The sequence below is a fragment of the Orycteropus afer genome, unplaced genomic scaffold, assembly GCF_000298275.1.
Source record: "Orycteropus afer afer isolate SDZICR_OR568_19922 unplaced genomic scaffold, OryAfe1.0 scaffold00324, whole genome shotgun sequence".
NCBI classification, from domain to species: Eukaryota; Metazoa; Chordata; class Mammalia; order Tubulidentata; family Orycteropodidae; genus Orycteropus; species Orycteropus afer.
Genome location: NW_006921911.1, coordinates 267,951 through 290,735, shown reverse-complemented (window position 1 = coordinate 290,735; position 22,785 = coordinate 267,951). Strand labels below are relative to the sequence as shown.

Genomic DNA, 22,785 nt, shown 5'->3' with positions numbered 1-22,785 from the left:
TATATATATATATATATATATGGACATTCTTAGAGCACATACAAAGATCATAAATATCATATATAGAAATATTGTTCGCCAACCTTACATATGGTCATGGGTATATTCCCTTTTGCCTAGACATACCTGATCATTCAGCCTGTCTATCCATCTATTTACCCATAGAATAATAACTGATAACACAGCATTGTGTATGTAAAATGATTTATCTCTGTTGTCTGTACCTCTTGTGCACTTCTCTGTCACTGAACACTTTAAATATACAATGCAACTGAGAAACAGGATTTTAAATTTTATTTAAAAATTAATTTAAAAGCTGGCACTTGATTCAGTTATTGGGAAATATTTAAATATGTTTAAAACAATCTGGGTATGCAAGTCTTTTTCAACTATAAATATAAAACCTAAATAAAGTATTTCTAATGAAAATTTGTTGTCCGTGGTGCAATGAATTATAGTATGAGTCTTCTAGCCATGGTCTTTGTGACTCCCACCAAATGAATGGATGGAAGGAACTATGTAAATGTAAGGTGCTTGTGGCTCAAGGGGATTGGATAGCTTGTAAGTTATGTAAATAAAGTACATGGCACCCTTGTGGGGATTAGACTATGCAAATAACATGTATGGAACTCTAATATAGGAATTGGTCAGTTTTGTCATCCCACAAAGCTTAAATTGAGCCATGGCACAGGTGGAAATAGGTTGAGGGGTGTGTTAGACCGAGTTCTCTAGAGAAACAAAACCATAGAAACAAAACCATTAAAGCTTATATATATATATATGTATATATAGAGAAATTTATCTTAGGAAAATGGCTCACACACTTATAAAAGCTGGCAAGTCCAAAGTTTCTGGATCAAATGTCAAGCCGGAGGCTTTTCCAACTCTTGCAACCGCAGGGGCTCAAGGCTGGCCGGCAGTACACCAGCTGTTGACTCCAGTGAATGATGAATCCAAGATCTCCAGGCCGAATGGTGGACTGTTCACTCATGGACAGTTGTAGGCAGCACAACAGAATCCCGGTCCACAGAAGAATGTCTCTTTTCCCAGGATGTCCTTGGATATACTGGAAGCAGGCCACACCCCTAGGGAAACTCCCTTTCAATAGTTTGCCTGCTCAAACATAATCATCATGGGAATAACCACATCACAACAGCTTAAACCACACAGAACTGTGGTCCAGCCAAGTTGCACACAGCTGCAACTATCACAAGGGGGGAAGCTCACTAGAAACAGAAAGAAAAGCAATAAAGAAAGAACAGCCAGGACTGGAGCATGTCCTTGGACCCAAGATCTCCGCACTGGACCTCCTCAGTCTAGGAGAGAGTGAGAAGCCTATAACCCTTTGCTGAGATGACAGAGAGAAGGTGGTTGCAGAACCAAGAGACCTCACCGTACAGCTTTCCAGCCCACAAAGTGAGAAAGCCGAGTGCCTGCAGGCACTTGCTGATGAATGGGGTGCCTCTCTGGGTATCTATTTGAACATAACTGAACTTACTGCAGTTGAGTCAATTTGACTTATCATGACCCCTCATGAAACACTTGCATGAGCAGGGCAGAGGTCGAGACCAAAGTGTGCCTGTAGCAGTTAAGAAGCACCTCTCCTGACTGAACTGTATCATGAGTTGTTCCTGATCCTGAATTGTAACCCGTTACCCTCCCTAATAAACACTATATTCACAAGTATTGGGTCCTGTACAGCCATTGCAACAAATTATCAAACCCAGCAAGTGAGTGTCATGGGTGGGACTGTTGGTGTGAGAATTGGTAAAAAGGGTGGAGGGTGGGGATATGTCTGACCTCTGCCTTTTAAGAATCAACCTTGGGCTGTTAATGTTGTTCTGGATCCTTCTCCCCTGGGAAGAGGTCAAAAGCCGTCCCACATTCTTTTTGCATGTCGGAACTGAGATGTGTTCTAAGTGTAAAATACACACTGGATTTTGAATATTTAGCAAAGAAAGTAACAATACTGCACTAATAATTTTTTAAAGGAGTTCTTTGTGGTGCAGTGGTTAAGGCATTTGGCTACTAATCAAAAGGTCCATGGTTCAAATGCATTAGCCACCCCATGGAAATAAGAAGAGGCAGTTTGCTTCCATAAAAGATTTATGCCTTGGAAACCATATAGGGCAGTTCTATTCTGTCCTATAGGGTCACTATGAATTGGAATCGACTCGATGGCAGTGGTTTTGGTTTTTGGTTTAGTGATTCTAAAAGTATTGATTATGCTGAAAAGTATTTTGGATACATAGGTTAAATGAAACAATTGTTAAAATTAATTTGTTTTTGTAACTTTATTGTGGCTACCAGAAATTTAAAAATGATGTATGTAACTTATATCATATTTTTATTAGTGTTGACCTAGACAAAAGAAACATGATTCAATAAAAGATATCTTGTTCCTATGAGAAGTAAAATTTCCAATCTAATACTTTAAATCTTTATATGTTCACATCTCCCTCTTAGTCCCCAAATCAATACTTAACAGCTGGTCAAGCCATTTGGCTTTAGACAGCTCCTGGAGTTTTTAAGGATTATTTCTTGGCAGTTTTAAAAAAAGCACTAATTGAAAGGTTAATCAAATCAGTGATACTTGTATGTTGGTTAAATAAACACCCTGTCTCCACTGATGATTAAACAGATGCATTACACTTTACCCAGAAGGTCCATTTATTCTATAATTATCTTCACTTTTCTTCAAGGTTCTAACTAGTATGACAGCATTTTATATACTTTGTGAATCAAAATTTTATCTGACTTAGGAAACTCTTTAACACTTGTAGGATTCTACAGAATTAAAATACTTCCTAGCAACAGAAATTCCATCTGTGGTAAATGAGGAAAAGGTTAGTTCTAGAGATAAGTTTGCTTTGGTATAAAGATACAGAGGCAGAGAGTTTGTTAAAAATACAACTGTAGTCATGTAGTACATCTGCAAACACTGACTTCAGGGTGCATTTTTAATAACTTAAGGATGCATTAGGGATAAACATTTCCAAAAGACAAAAAATAAATAAGCCCATCAAATTTGTAAGATGTGACTGTGTGCCCACATGGGAATTAGATCACTGTGAGAGCACTACAGGTCAAGGGTCAGACAGGCAGTGACTAATGTTAAGATATTGACTCTTCCCTAAAAAAACCTGAAATTGTGTGGAAATGCTAAATGCTATAAAGTCAATTTCCTTTCCATTTGTGAAAATAACTCCACTACCCTACCAGAAAGAGCTCTGGTGGCACAGTGCCTAAGGCATTTGACTGCTAACCAGAAGGCTGGTGGTTCAAATCACCAACTGCTCTGTGGAAGGAAGATGGGGCAATCTACTTCTGCACAGATTTACCACCTTGGAAACCCAATGGGGGTCACTATGAGTCAGAATTGACTCAATGGCAATGGGTGGTGGGTGGTATACCTTACTGGAGCTGAGAGAAATAAGTAAAGTAATGATGTCTCGAGTATGTAACAGACCTTAAAGCCTACATGAATACTGAGAATTCCTATTAAATGGAATTCAATGTGTTAATTTTTTTAAATACATATGCTCCACCTATTCTGTGTTTGAGACTTATATGGGAGAGATTGTGCAAATAAAGAATAACCTCAAATAATAATCACAAATATCTATAGGGAGACATTTCAGAAGTTATCATGGAAGCAAAGTCACTTTTCCAGGAATATACCTGACGAGGAAAGTGGTATTATAGCAACCTAATATCTATGAAAATATCAGTCAACATAATTTAAAATATATTAGTAGTTATTCCCCTAATTATACTTTAAAATGTGGTAACACAACGTACTGCTGTAGAGTCAGATCCGACTCACAGAGGACCCCTCCTTGGGTTTCTGAGGTGGTTATCACTACGGAAGTAGATTGCCCAACCTTCCAAGGAGTGGCTGGTGGGTTTGAACCATCAGGCTTCTGGTTAGCAGTCAAATGCCTTAGGCACTACCAGAGCTCCTTAAAATGGTGTAGCCTCCGATTATTTTATTGAAGCTAATCCAACAGGAGTTGCATTAGAATCAAGACTTGGAATAGAAGGAGGGCCGATTTGGGTTGTCTGGGAGGCATCATTAGTTCTGAATTGTTGGTGCCTGTACTGTAGTGATTATGAAATATTTTTAATATACCTCTGCCTGTGAGTTTATTATTTTGATAGATAATCACTGATTTCCAGAAATTATTTCTTTAGGACAAAATCTGCTAGAAAATATTTTGCCTTGAAATAATGTGATCCAGTTTGAAGCAAATCATCTAAGTCATACAAAAAATGTGGACTAACAAAAAATCACTCAGTTCTAAGTACAGTTCAAAAGTACATTTATTTAAAATGTGGGCAAGATATCAATATAAAAGAAAACGGAGTATAAGAAATAAAAATAATCAAAGTACAAAACAGTTCATTTCTTGTCCATAATTTAGAGATAGCAAGGTCTTTATTTACACCATTTTACTTGTAGCTGAAGTTCCATTAACAGTTTTGTGAAAACATTTAAAAACCTGACAAATGAATCATAAAACCTAATGTGGGCTCTTAATTCATATAATACAAAACATAATTTATGTTTCCTCAGAATAAAATCACACATCTTAATAAGATGCAGTTAATTTATTATTTGTTTTCCTGCTTTAAAATGCTTATCCCCTAAGAAAGCAGCTGGAAAACATGAGCATCTGTGGAAGCCCTGGGTGCTTTATCCAACAGCTCAAACGGCCACATCTTGTGTTCCAGGACTCCAGAGGCACACAGCAGCTTAGATGCCATCAATTAAATTTATATGTAGGTTTGTTGAGGAAAACAATGTGCAAACACTATAATGCACAATAGTAATAAGTGATGATTCTAATTTTAAATTAATTAGCTTCAGATGTTATTAAGTATGCTACAGCATTCTTCTTATCCATAAATCAGACAGTCTGGCTGCATAGCCAAATCATAAGAAACGTAAAATCCTGATGCACAGGTCTCACTCTGGCTAACTAAACCAATACTTTTTCATGCTACCCAGATGATTTCAACGGGCAAAGATGAGATCCAGTAACAGTTGGATTCTCCCTAAAACTGACATTTACAATGCACAACAATGATATGTTGATGTCCCAAAAGCCCTACCAGAAAAAATGGATTCCTACCAGTACCCTCAAGAGCACTTGGTAACTCTTGCAATTGTAAATCATCCACTTAGGGCAAAACTAGGTCAATTTCAAGCTACAGACATGAACAAAAGACCCTCAGATAACACCCGCAAATCACCCACATAATTTTTAAAGCAATCCTTCCTTTTAAAGGTGGAAACAGTACAGGACAGGCTTACATCAATATATATATGAATGAAAGAAAAAAAATCTGGAAAAGTCCTAACAATACATACTGTATACAACAAAGCACTTACAGCATATCAGAAAAACCTGACAAGTCTTCTTATCATATTTATCAGTAAATCCTGCCATTATTTCTTAATATATGGAGATATGGAATAAAAAAAGCTGATATTAATGACAAGAATGTTTGTTTCTGCAGTACACATAATTCACACCAGGTAGGCTACTATTGCTAAACACGGCATTTGCTTCTGGAGTTGAGGCAAAGTTTTCTTATTAAAAGTGTTTTACTCCCAATAATATCTAGGTCTTCTATATAATATTATAATCAAAAAGGTTATAAGGTTAAAAAGAAAGTGTTTGATAAATTTAACTACCTGAAACTGGTACACACGAAGGAAAAAAGAACTGACTGAAGAAGGATGTCTTTCAAACCTCTATGATTTGCTCATAGAAAACTTTCTGTAGCACAAGCTTCCTTTGCTTCAAGAGTAATTCAGCTAATGCTGCCACTAGTCAGAGATGTAGGTAACAGTCCACATATAGGAAAGTGAAAGGACTTCTGCTCAGGCCTACCCTCATCCTAATTGCAATCAGCCCTATGGATAAGTTCCAGGAAATGTTCTGCCAGAGCAGCCCTCTTTAGTGGGAATCTCTGTTGAAATGTTTGTTTTCTGCACAAGGACTTATGAGGCATAAGTTAAGGTGGGCCATTCTCATAATAAAGTAATAACTTAAGATATTTTGAATGAGAACTATAGATAACACATGACAAACCCTCTTTTTTTCCTGAATGCCTGAAACATAAAAATGTTTAAGTGTGTCAAAATTTGTTATTCTAAATATTTATCTTTGTATTTACCTACTGGCAACATATTAGTAAATTATTCATTTTGATGCCTCTACTAAACTGTGTTTTTATTCGCACATATCAAAGTTCCTGAGTAGATGATACACATTCTGAATTTCATTGAAATTCTAGCTTAAAAAAAAGTTGATGAGAAACACATATATTTATTTTTGCAATTATTTTCTCTGCCAATTACTTAACTACATAAACTAGATATTATAGATCCTTTCTGAATAATAAGTTATATATTCAATCTGAACTCTCAGAAAGTGAATACAATGTTTTCACTTTAAAATCAAATGAATATTCTAAAGAGAAAGAATTGCTAACTGCATAAACCATAATAGCAAAGAAAGGAAAGATAATTTGCAAAAATAGTAAAGCCATTGCTCCATCACTCTTGGAAATCCATTTTCACAGTTAACCTTTCTACTTATCATTCTTTTTCAAAAAGGATATGATTCATAGTCCAGTGTTTGTGTAAGTACTCCAGTTAGAACAAACTCTGCATTATGAACATCTGAAAGGAATAGAAATAAAAATTATGAAAAGAAATGCAATGCTTTGTGCATAAGCACACACACTCTAATATATAGCAAGAGCAATAAACAATACCTATTCCTCTGGCAAAATATTCTCGACATAAGTGGAGGTCATTTTCACAGGATATTAAAATTATTTCCGACAAACTCTAAAGATTAAAAGAAAGTAAGTTTAAGAGTTATTAAACAATAAATGGCAATAATGACACCAAGAACTCATTTTACTTTTATTCACCTTATTTTGTTTATGTTCCATGAGTTTCCGGAAAGATGGCTGTTTTGATAATACTTTTCCTCCTGCACATTCCACTATAGCTTTCATAGTTGAAAGACTTGGACAGATTCCAGGTGTGATGTAAAAATATTTTCCCTAAAAAGAAATAAAAAAATACAGGTATGTGTTTTAAAAAATTCTTGTAATCTTCAAAGTATACAGTTTTTCATATATTCTATCTTGAGATTTTTGACTAAGATTTAATTTCATTAGTTAAAAAGGTTCTACTGGTCCTTCATTAGTCACCTAACCTAAAGTGAACCTAGCAGAATCTATATGTGAAGCTTTGAAATATCGTATGTAGGTGTGGTATGTAATTATTAAAAGTAACTAGAAATTAAGATTCTTAAAAAAATATATGTATTTTGTGATATAAGCAAGAAAATTATAAACATTTTTCATGATTTCTATACAATTCTAAATTAACCACATTTATCTTTAAAGCAATAGACTGACAAAGCACATTTCCAAGCCTGTTTTCCTTTTTTTTATTACCTCTGTATTATCTGGAAATTATATTGATGGTCCAATGGAAACTGATAGTTCAATTCTTTAACAACTTTGCTCCTAAGAAGACCACAACACACTATTTTGTTTTAAACTGTTCACCAAAAAAAAATTCAAGCATTCAAAAAATCATATTAATTTAGGTAAAATATATTTTAACTTAGTATTGCAAATCATTTCCAATTCCTAGGTTGGCTCCTTAAGAAGTTTAAAGAACAGATAATCTTTATTGCTATAATTAGCTACTCTACCATTTTTAAAAAAAGAGAACATTCACCCGGAAGGAGCGAGTAGTTAGACCTGTGGGCTTGGGACCATGGTCGAAGGGGACATCAAACTCAACTGGCATAACGTACTATACAATATACAACATTATTCTACATCCTACTTCCCTGGAGAAGGATATCATGCTTGGTAAAGTGGAATGTCAGCCTTCAGTGAGATGGATTGATACGGTGGTTACAACAATGGGCCCAGGTATAGCAAGAATTGTGGGGCTGGTACAGGACTGGGCAGTGTTTTGTTCTGTTGTACGCAGCGTCACTATGAGTCAGAGCCAATTCAACAACACCTAACAACACCACATCCTACTTTGACGAGAAGTGACTGGGATCTTAAAAGCTTGCAAGCAGCCATCTAGATGCAATGATAGGTCTCTCCTTGTCTACAGCAAAGAAGAATGAAGAAAACCAAAGACACATGGAAACATTTAGTCCAAGGGCAGACAGACCATGCAATCCTCAGCTTCTGTGACTATGAGACCAGAACTAGACGGTGCCTGGCTACCACTGTCAACCACTCAGAGGGGGATCAGTGCAGGAGATCCTAAATAGAGTGGGAGAACAATGTGGAACAAAACTCAAAATCATAAAAAAAGACCAGGTTTGCTGATCTGACAGAGCCTGGTGAGACCCCTGAAACTATGGCTCCTAGCTACCCTTCAGGTCTGGAAATAGAAGTCACTCCTGTGGCTTCCAGCCAAATAGGCATATGAGCTAAACATTTACATCAGGTACATACACTACTTGAAGTGATCAATCACAGGAGAACAAAAGGGCAGTGTATGCACAGGGAGACAGCAATGGGGGTGAGAGAGCATGGAGACAGGAGGCGGTAACTATGAGGAGGAAGTGGGAAGAGAGCTGTTATGTTATGTTTTTCAGTCAGTGTCGTAAGAAAAATGGGTATGAACTGCTGTATGGAAAATGAATTTGCTTTATAAACTTTCACCCAAATTACACACACACAAAAATAAATAAATAAATAAAAGAGAGCGAGAATATTTCCCAACTGTTCTATCTTTATCTTATATTTAAAAATCGTTAGTCATAAATTATTTAGGCATACATTCACTTAGTTTTTTCCAGTATCTTCTCCAGCAGTATACACAGTAATGAGAATAGTATTAAGTATGTAATGTCCTTTCAAGAGTTATTAAAAGCAGAAAAATGAACTTAGCTCTTAATTAATAAATACATTCTTTCAATATCCAGATATTTAAAAATATATCACTAATAGATTGACTTATTTAATTTTTCTATCAATTCTTTTGAATTATAATAACAAAAACTAAACTTATGGTACACCATATTTCACTGGGAGAAGCCCTCAGTAACTAACTGTATACAAGGAAAGCAAACCATGAAATGGGAAGCCAGGGTAAACCCAGCTCCTCCACATTATGTGCTTTCAACTCATCTACTATCTTCAGTTGTATGATCTTTTACATCTTCATGGACTTGTTTTATTTGTTTTTAAAGTGTACCTTAAACAGTGGAGAAACATGTGCCCTTTTCAAGGACTCTTCTAAACTGAAAGAGAAAAGCACTTCAGCCTCAGCATCTCGGAGAATATAGTTCTGTTCATCTGGAAAACAAAACACCAAATACTCTGAACTTTCTGAAAATTCAACCCACTCACAGGACTCTCCCAGTTATTCATGCATTTGTTATTCTTGCCTCACATTCACCTATAAAGTCCTCACCCTTATGTTTTACTATACTTCACTCACACAAACAAAACAGCCAGATCTAGACAGACAGACACTCTTTCTGTGGTCTCCAAGATCTAACCTTTTGGGGTCATAAACTTCTTTAAAAAAAACTTAAGTGGTAGACCTTCTCCACTGCATCTCCCCTCTGCTCCTAAAATGTAATTCCACATATTATTTACATTGGAATCGACTCAACCAAAACCAAACACAACTCACTGCTGTCGAGTCAGATCCGACTCATAGTAACCCCTCCTTGGGTTTCTGAGGCAGATTCACTACGGAAGTATATTGCCCAACTTTCCTTCCGAGTGGCTGTTGGGTTTGAACTGCCATCTTCTGGTTAGCAGTCAAATGCCTTAGGCATGGGTTTTTAATGGGTTTATTTTAGAGAGCCCATGAACTCTGGAGCATAACAAGTTGAAAACTCTCATGACATACATTATCTTATGCTTCAATGATTTGGGGGACAAGGGAGTTAATTAGCTGATAAATCAGGTGACCTTAACAAACTTTACATATTTCCCTAAAACTTACTCCTTTTAAATACACCAAAGTGTATAGCAATTTTCAAGAGCATAGTTTTATCACTTTTGAAGACTTCTGGGAACTTTTAATTGACTGGTTTACGATTTTCATAGCAGCATTTTAAGGAACGTCTCATTTGTCAAAAGTGTCACAAAGTGTCAAGTTTACTCTTATGATTACATTTCATATTCAGGCAAGTATTCCTTTTTTTCCTCTTCTTAATCATAATTTCATAATAATAACATAGCATAATACAGATAGCTAAAATCTGATAATACACTCATCAAAAGCATGAAGTTGGCAGGAAAGTGCCTAGAACTGTGATTGGCAAGTAACACATATTTTAGGATTTATGGGCTAGATACTATCTTTGTTGCATGTTTGTTATTGTCGTCGTCTTCTTTTTTTAACAATACTTTAAAAATGTAAAAATACTTCTTCGTTCATGGGTCAGTTTGCTTACCCCTGGTCAAGAGAAATCACATCACTAAAGAAATGCTGAAAATCAATCAGTCAATCAACAGAAAAATAATTAAGGCTGCTAAACTGTTTTAAGTGAAAGAAGATAAAAATGTGTAAAAACTGGAGAATAAAATGATGATTTAAAAATGAACAAAAAAGTACTGTTAAACATAAAATGATACATTGAAAATGTTAATTTCTGGGGGAAAATTAAGACTGAATGCCTTCTAAAAAGCTGGTGAGATATTATCAAGAAGTAGTTCATGTTTGATACAGAAAAGGACACTGAAAATAGAGGAAAGGAACTACAACAATTCTGTCATATATGAGATAACTCACATTTTGGTTTCTTAAAAGGAGTCACAATGTTATGGTACGTTGGTTGTAGTCTGTGCAAAGATTCAACTGGAAAATTAAAACTTTTCAAAGCAGCACAAAGGAAATCAGTATTCCAGAAAGTGATTGTCCTTAAGATTAAAAGTTCAAATTTTATTTAAATTTAACATAAATACAAAATTCCAAAAATTAACACCCACCACTTCTTAAACAATTCTATTCTAAAATCATGAGGCCTATTGTAGTGTCTCAAATCCCAGCTTCAAGTGCAGAATTCAACAGGGTAGAAAGGATATCATCTACACAGAGGAATGGCTTAGTATGAAATACTGGAGTCCAAGCAGAGTGAGGAAGGTGTTTGCAGGAAGGACACAGGGGTGGTAAAAATGAGAGATTGGTTATATCCAGGGGAACCAACCCAATAAGTAAATGTAGTTAGGATAATAAAAGCCAGGTTTCTCACTGTTGGAAAAAGGATTTACAAACATGGAAAGGGAGAAAACTACAATGAACCTTGTGGTATAGGATTCGCATTGGAAAAGATACAGAAATACGGACATAAACATTCACTAAGAGGGCCCAGCAGCAGCAACACCTCAATAACAATGAACATCTTTAGCACTCTGATCTTGGTTTCTAAATACCATTCCCTAGAGAAAGAAATTAGGGCTCCATGGAAAAATGGCTGATTCCAGAAAGCCAGGGTAAAAAAACTAAAATAAGTCTGGAACATCCTTGCTGTGCCAGAAGCAAAAGAAGTTCTCAAAAAATGACAGGACATGTCACTGTATATAGAGGCCAGCTTGAATGGTTTACACTGGCCAAAGCAGGATAACGTGAGCACCAGTAATTACAGCGATGTTAACAATCCAGTGAATAAAAAAGACAAAACAAGTCCATATGAATGTTTGATCAAAGACTTCTGATCAAAAGAGAAAAATGCAGCACAGAATTTCAAATTCTCATGGAATCCTTACTTTCTGGAGCCATAAAGGCTGGATGAACCCCCAAAACTACTGCCCTAAGATATTAATCTTCAAACCTTAAGCCAAAAATATCCCTTGAAGTCTTCATAAACCCAAACAATAATGTAGTAGTAAAGAATGTCTGCCTTGAGCACTGTACTCCTTTAAGATCTATATGAGATAAAATGAAACTTTGATGAGGAACCGTCAGTTACATAGTTTCGAAGTACTTCCCCACAAAATACTTATTAATAGTAAAAGGAAAAGGAGTACAGGCAGTCCCCAGGGTTACAAATGAGATCTGTTCCTAACTATGTCTGTAAGAATTTGTAGGTAAGCTGGAACAGGTCCATCTGTTCTTAACCTTCAAAAAGGCTTCCAATTTAAAAAGGTTTGAAGTGTTTTCAATGATGTAAAAGCTGCACATGCAGCAAGTGAAGGAAATTTTTTTTTTTTTTAATTGTGCTTTTGGTGCAAATTTACAAAGTTTGTTTTACATTCAATAGTTCGTGTACATTTGTTTCACACCCCAATTACCACCCCCGGCCATAATGCACTTTCCTCCTATCCCATCCCTGTGACCACCCCCTCCCTGTGCCCTTAACTATACCCTCCTATCTGTTCAGCTTTTCTTCCATATGAATGCTGCCCTTCTGGTGCCCCATAGCCAATTACTCTAAGGGGTGCATCTCCCTACAGTAGAAAGATGATCGCCCTGGGGTGGGTATTCTCCATGTAAATCTACTGTTGGGCTGGGAGCCAATCCTAGGAGTGAGGCCAATCCCAGACCCGAAGGATATCCTGGGGTCATATCCTTGGGTGCTCTACCAGACCCTATCCAACCAGTACTACTGGTCATTTGTGTGTTTCTGAATCTTGTTCCATATTTTTCCTCCCACTCTATCCAGGATATCCAGTTTTAATTCCTTCCCAAGTGGCTGGCATTGGTAGCTGGACACGGTCTAATTTTTCTGGATTCGAGGTATCCTTGGACTAATAGTTTCCAAGTGGCTTTGATTGTAGTCACTCTTCTTTGCTTCAGATGAGAGGAGACCAAGAGTTGCATCTTAGATGGCTGCTCGAAAGCTTTTAAGACCCCAGTCGCTACTCACCACAGCAGGCTGTGGAACAAGATTTTTATGTGCTATGTCATGCCAACTGAGCTTGATGTCCCCCAATACTATGGACTTGAGTCAACAGGCCCGGTGATTCTCTCTCTCAAGTTGTTGGGTTGTCTCTGAGAAGTTACAACTCTGTCTTCTGCTGTTTCTGTCATCAGTGCGGCCAATTTTGTATCACTAGTACCTATGTAAGATTATCTTCAGCTAACTCTATCCCTGGTCTAGGGTACATTGCTGCTCATCAACCCCCACTTGATCTTCTCAGTTGTCTATGTATTTATCTGTAGCCTCGTGTTTAGTGTTAGTGGAAATGTGGTACTGTGCATATGCTAGTATTTGCCTCCGTTTTCTTTATCTTATGTGTCTGTTTCAGTGTTCTTCCTTTCTCCAATGTCATCCTGTTGGTCATAGACTCTTACCATATTATCCCTCCCCTTACCCAAATCAACATGTGACCCACAACTAGTCCGAAATTTTCCCTCCCTGTGAGTTCCCTTCCAGTAGGGGTTGGTTTATAATTGTTGCAAAGTGGGAGCAAATTTACATAACATTAAAGGGCAAGTAGGAGTTGTTCTTAAGTCAGAGGTTTGTCTGTAACCTGACTATACTTGTACAGTGGAGGAGCCAGGCAGACATCACTTTAATCAAGTGATTAAAGTGATCATCAGCAATATGGCAAATAAAAATTGTGCAATGTCTGACAGGATTGCAATACAAGGAACACAGCATCACCTTTGTGACAATCCTGCCAAAGACGCATAACCTGAATTTAATCATGAAGAAATATCAAATAAACCCAGTTTGAAGGACATGCTACAAAATAACCAGCCTGCAATGTTCAAAGCGACAAGCAAAAATCAAGGAACTATTTCTGACTGAAGGAGACTACAGAGACATGATAACTACATGTAACACATATTTCTGAATTGGATCCTTTTGCTTTAAAAGACATTATTGGGACAACTGGACATATCTGGATGGAGTCTGAGGATAAGATAATAGTAATGGATTCACGTTAATCTCCAGATTTTGATGGGTATATTATGGTTATACAGAAGAATGTCCTTGCTGTAGGAAATAATATATATATTAAGTTATTCACAGATCCTGGTGTACCATTTTGTTAATGTACTCTCCAATGGTTAAGAAAAAAAATAATTTGTATTGTACTTACAACTGATGTGCAAGTTTGTGGTTATTTTAAAAAACAAAAGAAGAAAAAGAAGCCAACCACTTCCGAATTCCATATGAATCCCAAACTGGCTTTTAAAAAAAAAAACAACTCTTAAGTTGCAAAAAGATTAGGGAAATGTAAGAAATGGATCAGGAAGCTAACTTTCAGGTACTAACTGCTAGAAATAAACTAAAGCCAATAGTCTTCTTACAGAAATTTGGCAAAAAAGAAATTGCCTTTTTAAAGTATTAAAAAATAAATGACTATAAACTGGAAAAATTGTCGTAAGAAATTCTGAAATTTGGACTTCTGGTAAGGTGGAGGAATAGACAGACAAGTGACACAGACCCTCTTCAACTAAGAAAAGAAAAACCAATCGACAGAGATACAGAAGTTGGTACCTAATTCACTCCAAAGCCTGGAGCCCTGGGCTTTCAAAGGAACTAAACAAAAGTGAATTAGGTACCAACTAGTGGAAAAACCTGAACGAAAACAATGAGTACAGAGAGATGGTCAGAGCTCCGGACTGTCAGCTACTCTGACAGGACCAACAGCCTGAATATCTCCAAGTGGTGTTGGAACCTGAGATTTGACCTAAAGATCAGCCCTGGCCACCAGGGCTGCAGGGATGACTGTGCTGGTGGCCTACGACTAGGAAGGGAAACAGCAAGGAGGGAGAAAAACCTGAGCTGTTGACTTTCCGCTGTCCGGAGGGCACAGTCATTTCGATTGTTTACAAACGGCAGCCATTTTGAATGTTTACAAGTGGCAGCCATTTTGGATATTCAAAAGTGGCAACCATTTTGGATTTTAAAGTGATTGCATTCTCGTTCGGATTCCAGGGACCTAAGAATAGGCTCTGTTTGCTAAGGTCAGCAGGGGCATATGAGAAGCTGACAACAGGAAAGGAGACAGGTGGTCAGTGTATAAGTGCTGTCAACTACTGAATAGAGGAGTACAGCACAGTATTCTGTTTACGTAGCTAACACACAAAGAAAACAAAAATTGTAGGCAAGTCACTCCGATATACAATCACCAATTAAATATAAACACAAAAACATCACAATGTCTCAGAGACAACAGAACATCACAGTCCACACAAAGAAGCAAGATAAAACAGGAGAAACAAGAGATCAGGATACAGACACAAAACACATCCCCGAGAAAGACGCAGCACTGGAACTCCCAGATAAGGAATTCAAAAGAATTATATTTAGGTGTCTTCAACAAACTGAGAGGCAGATTGAAGAAAACACTGAGAAAACCTTACAACAATTTCAAAAGACAATATAAGAACAAAATGACAAAATAAATACAAAATCAGAAATGATACAAAATCTACACACAGAAATCCAAAAATTTAATACTAAATTTTCAGAAATAGATAAGACATTGAATAGGCAAAGGAGCAGAACTGAATTAATGGAAGACAGAATTAGTGAGATTAAAGGCAAATACCTGAACACTTCCCTGGAAAGAGATCAATCAGAAAAAAGAACAAAACAAAATGAAGAAAGCCTAAGGTTCACGTGGGACAGCATCAAAAGGAATAACCTACATGTAAATCGGAATTCCAGAACAGGAAGAGACAAAGAAAATCACAGAGAAAATTGTCGAAGATTTGTTAGAAGAGAATTTTTCTAGTATGATGAAAGATGAGAATATATCCATTCAGGAAGTCCAGTGAACCCCAAACACGATAGACCCCAAAAGAAAATCACCGACACATATCATTATCAAACTCACCAAAACCAAAGACAAAGAAAGAATCATGAGAGCAGCACGGGGAAAAATGGAAAGTTACCTACAAGGGGCACCCAATAAGACTAAGCTCGGATTTCTCGGCGGAAACCATACAGGTGAGAAGACAATGGGATGGTATATATAAAGCCCTGAAAGAGAAAAATTTCCAACCAAGAATTATGTACCCAGCAAAACTGTCCCTTAAATATGATGGTGAAATTAGGACATTTCCAGATAAGCAGAAAATAAGGGAATTTGTTAAAACCAGACCAACCTTACAAGAGATGCTAAAGGGAGCCGTCTGGACAGACAAGCAACAACAGCCATCAACAAGTGACCATTAACACACATGATGATATAACCCAGACACCTACCCAGCAATGGAAATATCCAAAGTAAATAAGCCTACAAGGTTGTAAACAGGGAACCAGAGACATCAGTTGACAAGTGAGGACAACTACAAACCAAAAAGAGGGAAAAATTGTGTTGTTACAGAATTTCTAGACAGTAGGGAAGTCAAGACAACTAAAAGATAGAATGGACTGTTCTAAACTTGGGAAGAAAACTATAAATCACAGGGTAACCCCCCCAAAAATGATAAACCTTCACATCAAAATAAAAAAGAGGACCAGCATAAAAATTCAGCAAATACTAAAAAAACAGCAATGAAGGAAGTGATAACACGATTCATAAACAAAACGAGCTCAGCATAGAAAATTACATGGAACAGAGAAACTGACACCATGAGAAAGCACATAACAAAAATGACAGCAACAAATTCATATTTGTCAATAATTACATATCTGGCAAGGAATTTATCTCCAAGATTTATAGAAAACTCCAATACCTCAACACCAAATGAATTAACAATCCAATTGAAAAATGGGCAGAAGACATGAATAGACACTTCAATAAGGAGGATATTCAGGTGGCCAACCTAATACATGAAGAGATGCTCACAATCATTGGCCATCAGAGAGATGCAAATCAAAACAAGATACTGTCTCACCCCAGCACTGATGGCAAGGTTCAACGAGACAGAAAATAACAAATGTTGACGGGGGTGTGGAGAGATTGGGACTCTCATACACTGCTGGTGGGACTGTGAAGTGATACAACCACCACGGAAAGCAATAAGGCAATTCCTTAGAAAGCTGGAATTAGAGATACCATTTGACCCAGCAATCCCATTACTAAATATATATCCTAGAAAGGTGACAGCCAGGGCAGGAACAGATATATGCACATTCATGTTCACTGCAGCACTATTTACCACAGCAAAAAGATGGAAACAACCTATGTGCCCATTAGCAGAAGAGTGGATGACTAAACTATGGTACATACACATAATGGAATGTTCTATGCAGCACGGAAGAATAACATAGAGTCTGCAAAATACTGCATAATATGGATGAACTTGGAGGACATTATTATGAGTGAAAAAGTCAATCACAGAAGGACAAATTAGTTCCTTGTTGTGGAGGGTGGCAGGTGGAGGAACAAACTATATATGGAGGGAAACTTTCTTTGTTGGTTGCCAGTGGTGGGAGGGGAGGGGAGGGAACACTGCAAAAAAAAAAAAAAGCATTCACCCATGTCCCTTTAGTTTTGTGTATTTCACTGTATGTAAATTATATTTCAATAAAATGCATTAAAAAACATTCTGAAATTTAGGGGATCAAATATGAAGTATATTTTCTGATTATTAAATGTTTCTAGGATCACTTAAACCATTTTAAACCCTCAAGACATCAACAGAGTTAACACTTAGTAACAATGATATAATTAAATGAAAGCCAGTCAACCAAAACTTCCTTTTGTTGTAGTTTTTATAAACAAAGAATCAAGTTTTCAGAAACTCATGAACTTGATAAATTCAACAAATTGACCATTTACCCATTTTCATCTAATCGCACACTTCTGGTTCAAAAAGGAAAAAGAAAAACAATCAGAAGGTGATAATAAAGATTTCTAAAGCTGGGCTGCTTCCCAAGAGGCAAAAGGAGCCATGGCAGCTAGAAAACTGTAAGGCCCATTTCCCAGTCCCCAAGCTCAGTACATGTCACAACAGCAGATCCTAAGAAAACAGACTTACTATGTCAGTTAAAGAACAGATTATCTCATTCTAAATTTTATAACTCTAGTATCCAAAATTGGGGCTGAAATATAGGTTTATAATAATTGTTTCTTCAATTTCTTTCTTCTGCCTTCATTATTTTCAGTTTTTATTTCACTGTTGCAGTGTAGTAAATTACATGGTATGGCTTTTCTAGCCATAGTCTTCGTAACTCTCAGTGGATTACTGAGTGGGACCATGCAATTTAAATTCCTGATTGTTAAAGTTATTCACCCAGGGTATTCCTGTTGAAGCAGCATGAAGTAATCTTCTGGGAAGTTCGCTCTCCCTCAGGTGTATAGATTTCTGATGTTGGGATTGGTTAGTTTTGCCACTCTGCTAGGCTTAAAAGGAGCCCTCCTAGAGGCACAAAGAATCTGACTGCCAGCCGAGAGAGATGGGCTTGCTGAGAGCAAGATGTGAGAGAAGACATGCTGTTGAGAGACGCGAGAGAAGCGCACTGAGAGACATATTACTGAGAGACTGCGAGAGACTGCCAACTGAGAGAGACTGAGGGTGTTCCTGAACTTGATTTGTAGCCTGTTGCTTCCCTAATAAACCCCATAATCTGTGAGTTCTGTGTGGCCACTGCAGCGAATTATCAAATCCAGCAGAGAGATGGTGGGTGCCATGGAAGGAACAGTTGGTGACAAGGTTATTAAGAGGGCTGAAGGGTGGCAATATGTCTGGCCTCATAAGAACAGGGCCTGGGCTGCTGATGGTGATTCTGTCTTCCTTTTGTGGAGTCAGGAGGTCAGGAGATGTCACCTCCTTGCCCCATTAGCACTAATATATTTTTATTTAAGGACAAAGCACTTCTAAAATTTCAAATGAAAAGAAAATTTATAAATACTACTTAATGTACTGCAGTTGGGTATTTAGCTTTCACTAATAATTTACTAATTTATTTACTAATAATTTAGTCTTTCCGGTTTAACTGCTCTGGTTAGAGAATTCTAAGTTTGGTTCTAGCTTTGCTATAAATAGCAACTTTAGTTATCTTTATTTCTCATTGTAAAATCAGACCACATAAACTTTAAAACTATACACTTTTTATTTATTTAAACTAAAGACTGAATTGTTTAAATATCAGCTGCCAAGAAAATGATAGACCTGAAATATTTTATAATGAACACTGATTTAACAATGACTTCTACTCAGTAAGTGATACCTAAGGTTAGTTTAGTGCATTGGAGGAACATGATGCCAATAAGGGACCAGCAGGGTCCCTGCTAACATTGCCTGTTCCGTGACCACATATTTTGTTCATGCCCTTTGGCAGCTGTATTACAGTGTATTCTACTCTACCACTCATGGGGCAAGGAATGCAGGGGCAGAGCAGAAAAGTATGAATAGAAAAGGGCAATATAAGCAAACTACTAGCAGGAAAACATAAAAGCATGTGGATAGCCTAAGTCAGAGGTTGGTAATTAATATCACATGATAGGGGTAGCAAGAAAGTTAAGTTTTATTTCACTGTAGTTAGGGCACAAGACCAACCAAAAAACAACACTGAGAAAGCAAGGAAACTTGACACCAGGATAATAATACCCTTGTATGTGTTCCCACCCAAGCAAGTGGCCAGATAAAGAGTAAGGATGCACTTTTCAAAAGGTTATAGATTCCTGTCTTAGATGGTGGGTTAGGAATACCACCTCTGCAAATAAAGGCTACCACTACTGTTTTTTATAATAATAAAGGTACACATTATTTTGGCTATATAGTTTCCATAGAGAAAAAAAAAAATCATTTGGATTTTATGATCATTTTATACTCAGTAAGGCTCTAAAAACTCTAAAAACATTTAAGCATATTTACTAATCTAAAAAACAAAAACCAAAAAACCATCTTCTTTATATCTAGTATACAAAATATATACCACTACCGTCTCTAAATTTGACTACAATGAAGAGTCTCACTGCTGTGTGCTAATAACATGAGTTTGTTACTGGTGGTCTGAACAATAGATGGGTAAGAGGAGGCAGGCATTTTTACTTTCTGCATAAAACTTATATTCAACTGGGCCAGGCCATTTCAGTAAACCTGTTCTCTTTCCAAGTAAAGAGATATATTACACTTTACTACACTGTGATAATCTCATTTTGCATTCATATTTCCAAATGAAAGATATTAATAACAAACAACAAAGCAAGGATATGGAGCTTATTTTATTCCCCTAAAATTATGCAAATTCCCAAAACCTCTATATTTTTAAGGTAAAATGCAAAGACAGCAGTCAAATGAATAGCTGGGACGTGAAACATATTTATCAATTTCAGTGAACAATTAGCAAATACTTAATAAACTAGATGTTTGTTGGGATGAGGATGGTAATAGAGGAAAAAAAATGTTAAGTTTGCTTAACATTAAAAGTAGACATAGTGATGCTATTACTTACCAATGAATTTCTGACATTTAAAACATTCTTCTAACCATTCTGGAGTCACTATGTGCTTTACTACAGAAATCGCTGTCAGGAACTTCACAGTGCGGGTCACTTTGCTGGCAATAAGATGTGTGCATTTCTGCACAGACTCAGCAACCTCACCACCAAGAATATAGAGTTTCTAACAACAACAACAACAGAAGTTACACAGTTAGATCAGAAATGACAAAGTTAAAAATCTACAGATGTACATCAGCAGCATATTATAATCAAGATTATAATATGAATTCTCCATCTCATATAAATTACACACCTTTATATATAAAACAACCTGAGAATGATGTCACTCATTTCATGGTAAAGAACAAATATGCCCAAGCTTTCTACACTAAAACTGGTGTTAACCAAAAACCAGTTCAAGTTGATTCTGTCTCACAGCAACCCTGTTAAGACAGAGCAGAACTGTCCTATAGGGTTTCCAAGGCTGTAAATCTTTAATGGAAGCAGACTGCCTCATCTTTCCTCTGCAGAACGGCTGGTGGGTTTGAACTGCTGACATTTTGGTTAGCAGCTGGATGCCTTAACCACTGCACTACCAGAGCTCCTTAAAACTGGTATTAATGAGTAACAAAACAATCTCTATTTTTAAGAAATGACAGCATGAAAACTGACTGAAAAGATACATATTGAAAAAGACCTCATAATGACTACACTAAGATTTCAAAGGTAGAAAAAGTAAATTGTACTAAATTTTTAACAGTACCAATCATAATTGTTTCTTTTCCTTAAAGAAAAAATTAGGAGCAAAATATATGCTATACAATGTGATACAGGTCAACCATCCCCTCCCCCCAGAAAAACACATACACACACACACACACACACACAAAATTCCATTATCCCTTAGGCTATTTCAAAATGTAAATTTAAAAGTTTGTGACCATTTCTTATCTAAACAAATGAGCAAACCCCTCTTCGACCTAACCCTACCCAAGAAAACCACAATCTGAACTTTAAGAAACACAGTCACTCTTTTAGGTTAGATGCTTTTGTTAAAATGACATCCAAGTAACCTTACAAATGTTTGTAGGACTACAAATATAGTTCTATTTACCTTTAAGAAGGAACCTGTTCATCTTGGTCATAGTTTTCTACTAATAAAGAATACCAAGTAGTCATATGGCCAAAGAGCACATGAAAAGACGATCAACATCCTTTAGGGAGATGGGTATCAATCAACCACAATGAGATACCATTTTATCCCCATTAGGATGGCAAGTATCAGAAAACTACTGAGGATGTGGAGAAACTGAAACCCTTGTGCATTACTGATGGAAATGTAAAATGGTGCAGCTGCTGCAGAAAAAATCTGCACTGCAACACTATTTACAAAAGTCAAAAAGTAGAAACCATGTAAATGCTCGTCAACAGATGAATGAATAAAAAAACGTGGTATATACATGCAATGGAATGTTATTAAGCCATAAAGAGAAATTAAGTTCTGTTACATGCTACAACATGGATGAACCCTGAAAACATGTTGAGTGAACTAAGTCAGTCACAAAGGGACAAATAATGTATGATTTCATTTATATGAAATATCTACTAGGATAGGCAAATGTATAGAGACCAAAGTTAATTATTGGTTTCCAGGGGCAGGGAGGAGAGAGGGGAAAAAGGGTACTCTACTAAGAGACTGAGAGGTTCTATTAACAATAATGGGAAAATTTGGAAACATAATAGCAATGGTTGAAGAACACAATAAATATAACTAATATCAATGAATTGCACACATTAAAAAGGCAATGATCTGTTATATATATATATATTTACCATTACATACATACATATGTATATAAAATAGCTTGGCAGTTTCTCAAAAAGTTAAATGCAGAATTACCACATGATCCAGTAACTCCACTTTAGATATATTCCCAAAAGAACTGAAATCAGGGACCAAAACAGACACTTGTATACCAGTGTTCACTGTAGCACCATTCACAACAGCCAAAGGGTGGAAATAGTTCAAGTGTCTGTCCACCAACAGATAAACAGATTAACAAAATGTAGTATTATCCATACAATGGAATATTATACAGTCACAAAGAAAAATGAAGTTTGGATACATGCTACACAACATGGATGAATCTTGAAAACGTATGTTGAGTGAAATAAGTCAGAACAAAAGAACATTATTTTATATGATCCCATTTTTAGAGAATATCTAGAAGAGGCAAATGCATAGAGACCAAAGTTTATTACTGGTTACTGAGGCGTGGTAGGAGAGGCAAATGGGGAGTTATTGCTGAAAGGGTCTCTGAGTTTCTATTGGTGGTGTTAAAAATTTTTAGAAATGGATAGTGGTGACAGTAGCACAACATGGTAAATGCAATTAATGACACTAAACTTCACACTTAAAAATGGTAAAATTTCAACATTGTACTGGAAGTCCTAGCCAGGGCCATAA

General features: G+C 36.6%; 1 protein-coding gene across 1 annotated transcript in view; it reads right to left on the bottom strand.

Moving 5' to 3' along the window:
- Positions 1-6,620: 6,620 nt before the first annotated feature.
- The window catches only part of PAXIP1 (PAX interacting protein 1), a 101,716-nt gene continuing 85,551 nt past the window's right edge, over positions 6,621-22,785 (bottom strand). The window contains exons 16-20 of the mRNA XM_007952096.2: positions 20,331-20,499; positions 9,263-9,363; positions 6,952-7,086; positions 6,790-6,865; positions 6,621-6,694 (exon numbers count right to left, since the gene is read on the bottom strand). Coding sequence (XP_007950287.2) covers positions 6,621-6,694; positions 6,790-6,865; positions 6,952-7,086; positions 9,263-9,363; positions 20,331-20,499 — 555 coding nt within the window. The remainder of the gene's footprint in view (positions 6,695-6,789; positions 6,866-6,951; positions 7,087-9,262; positions 9,364-20,330; positions 20,500-22,785) is intronic.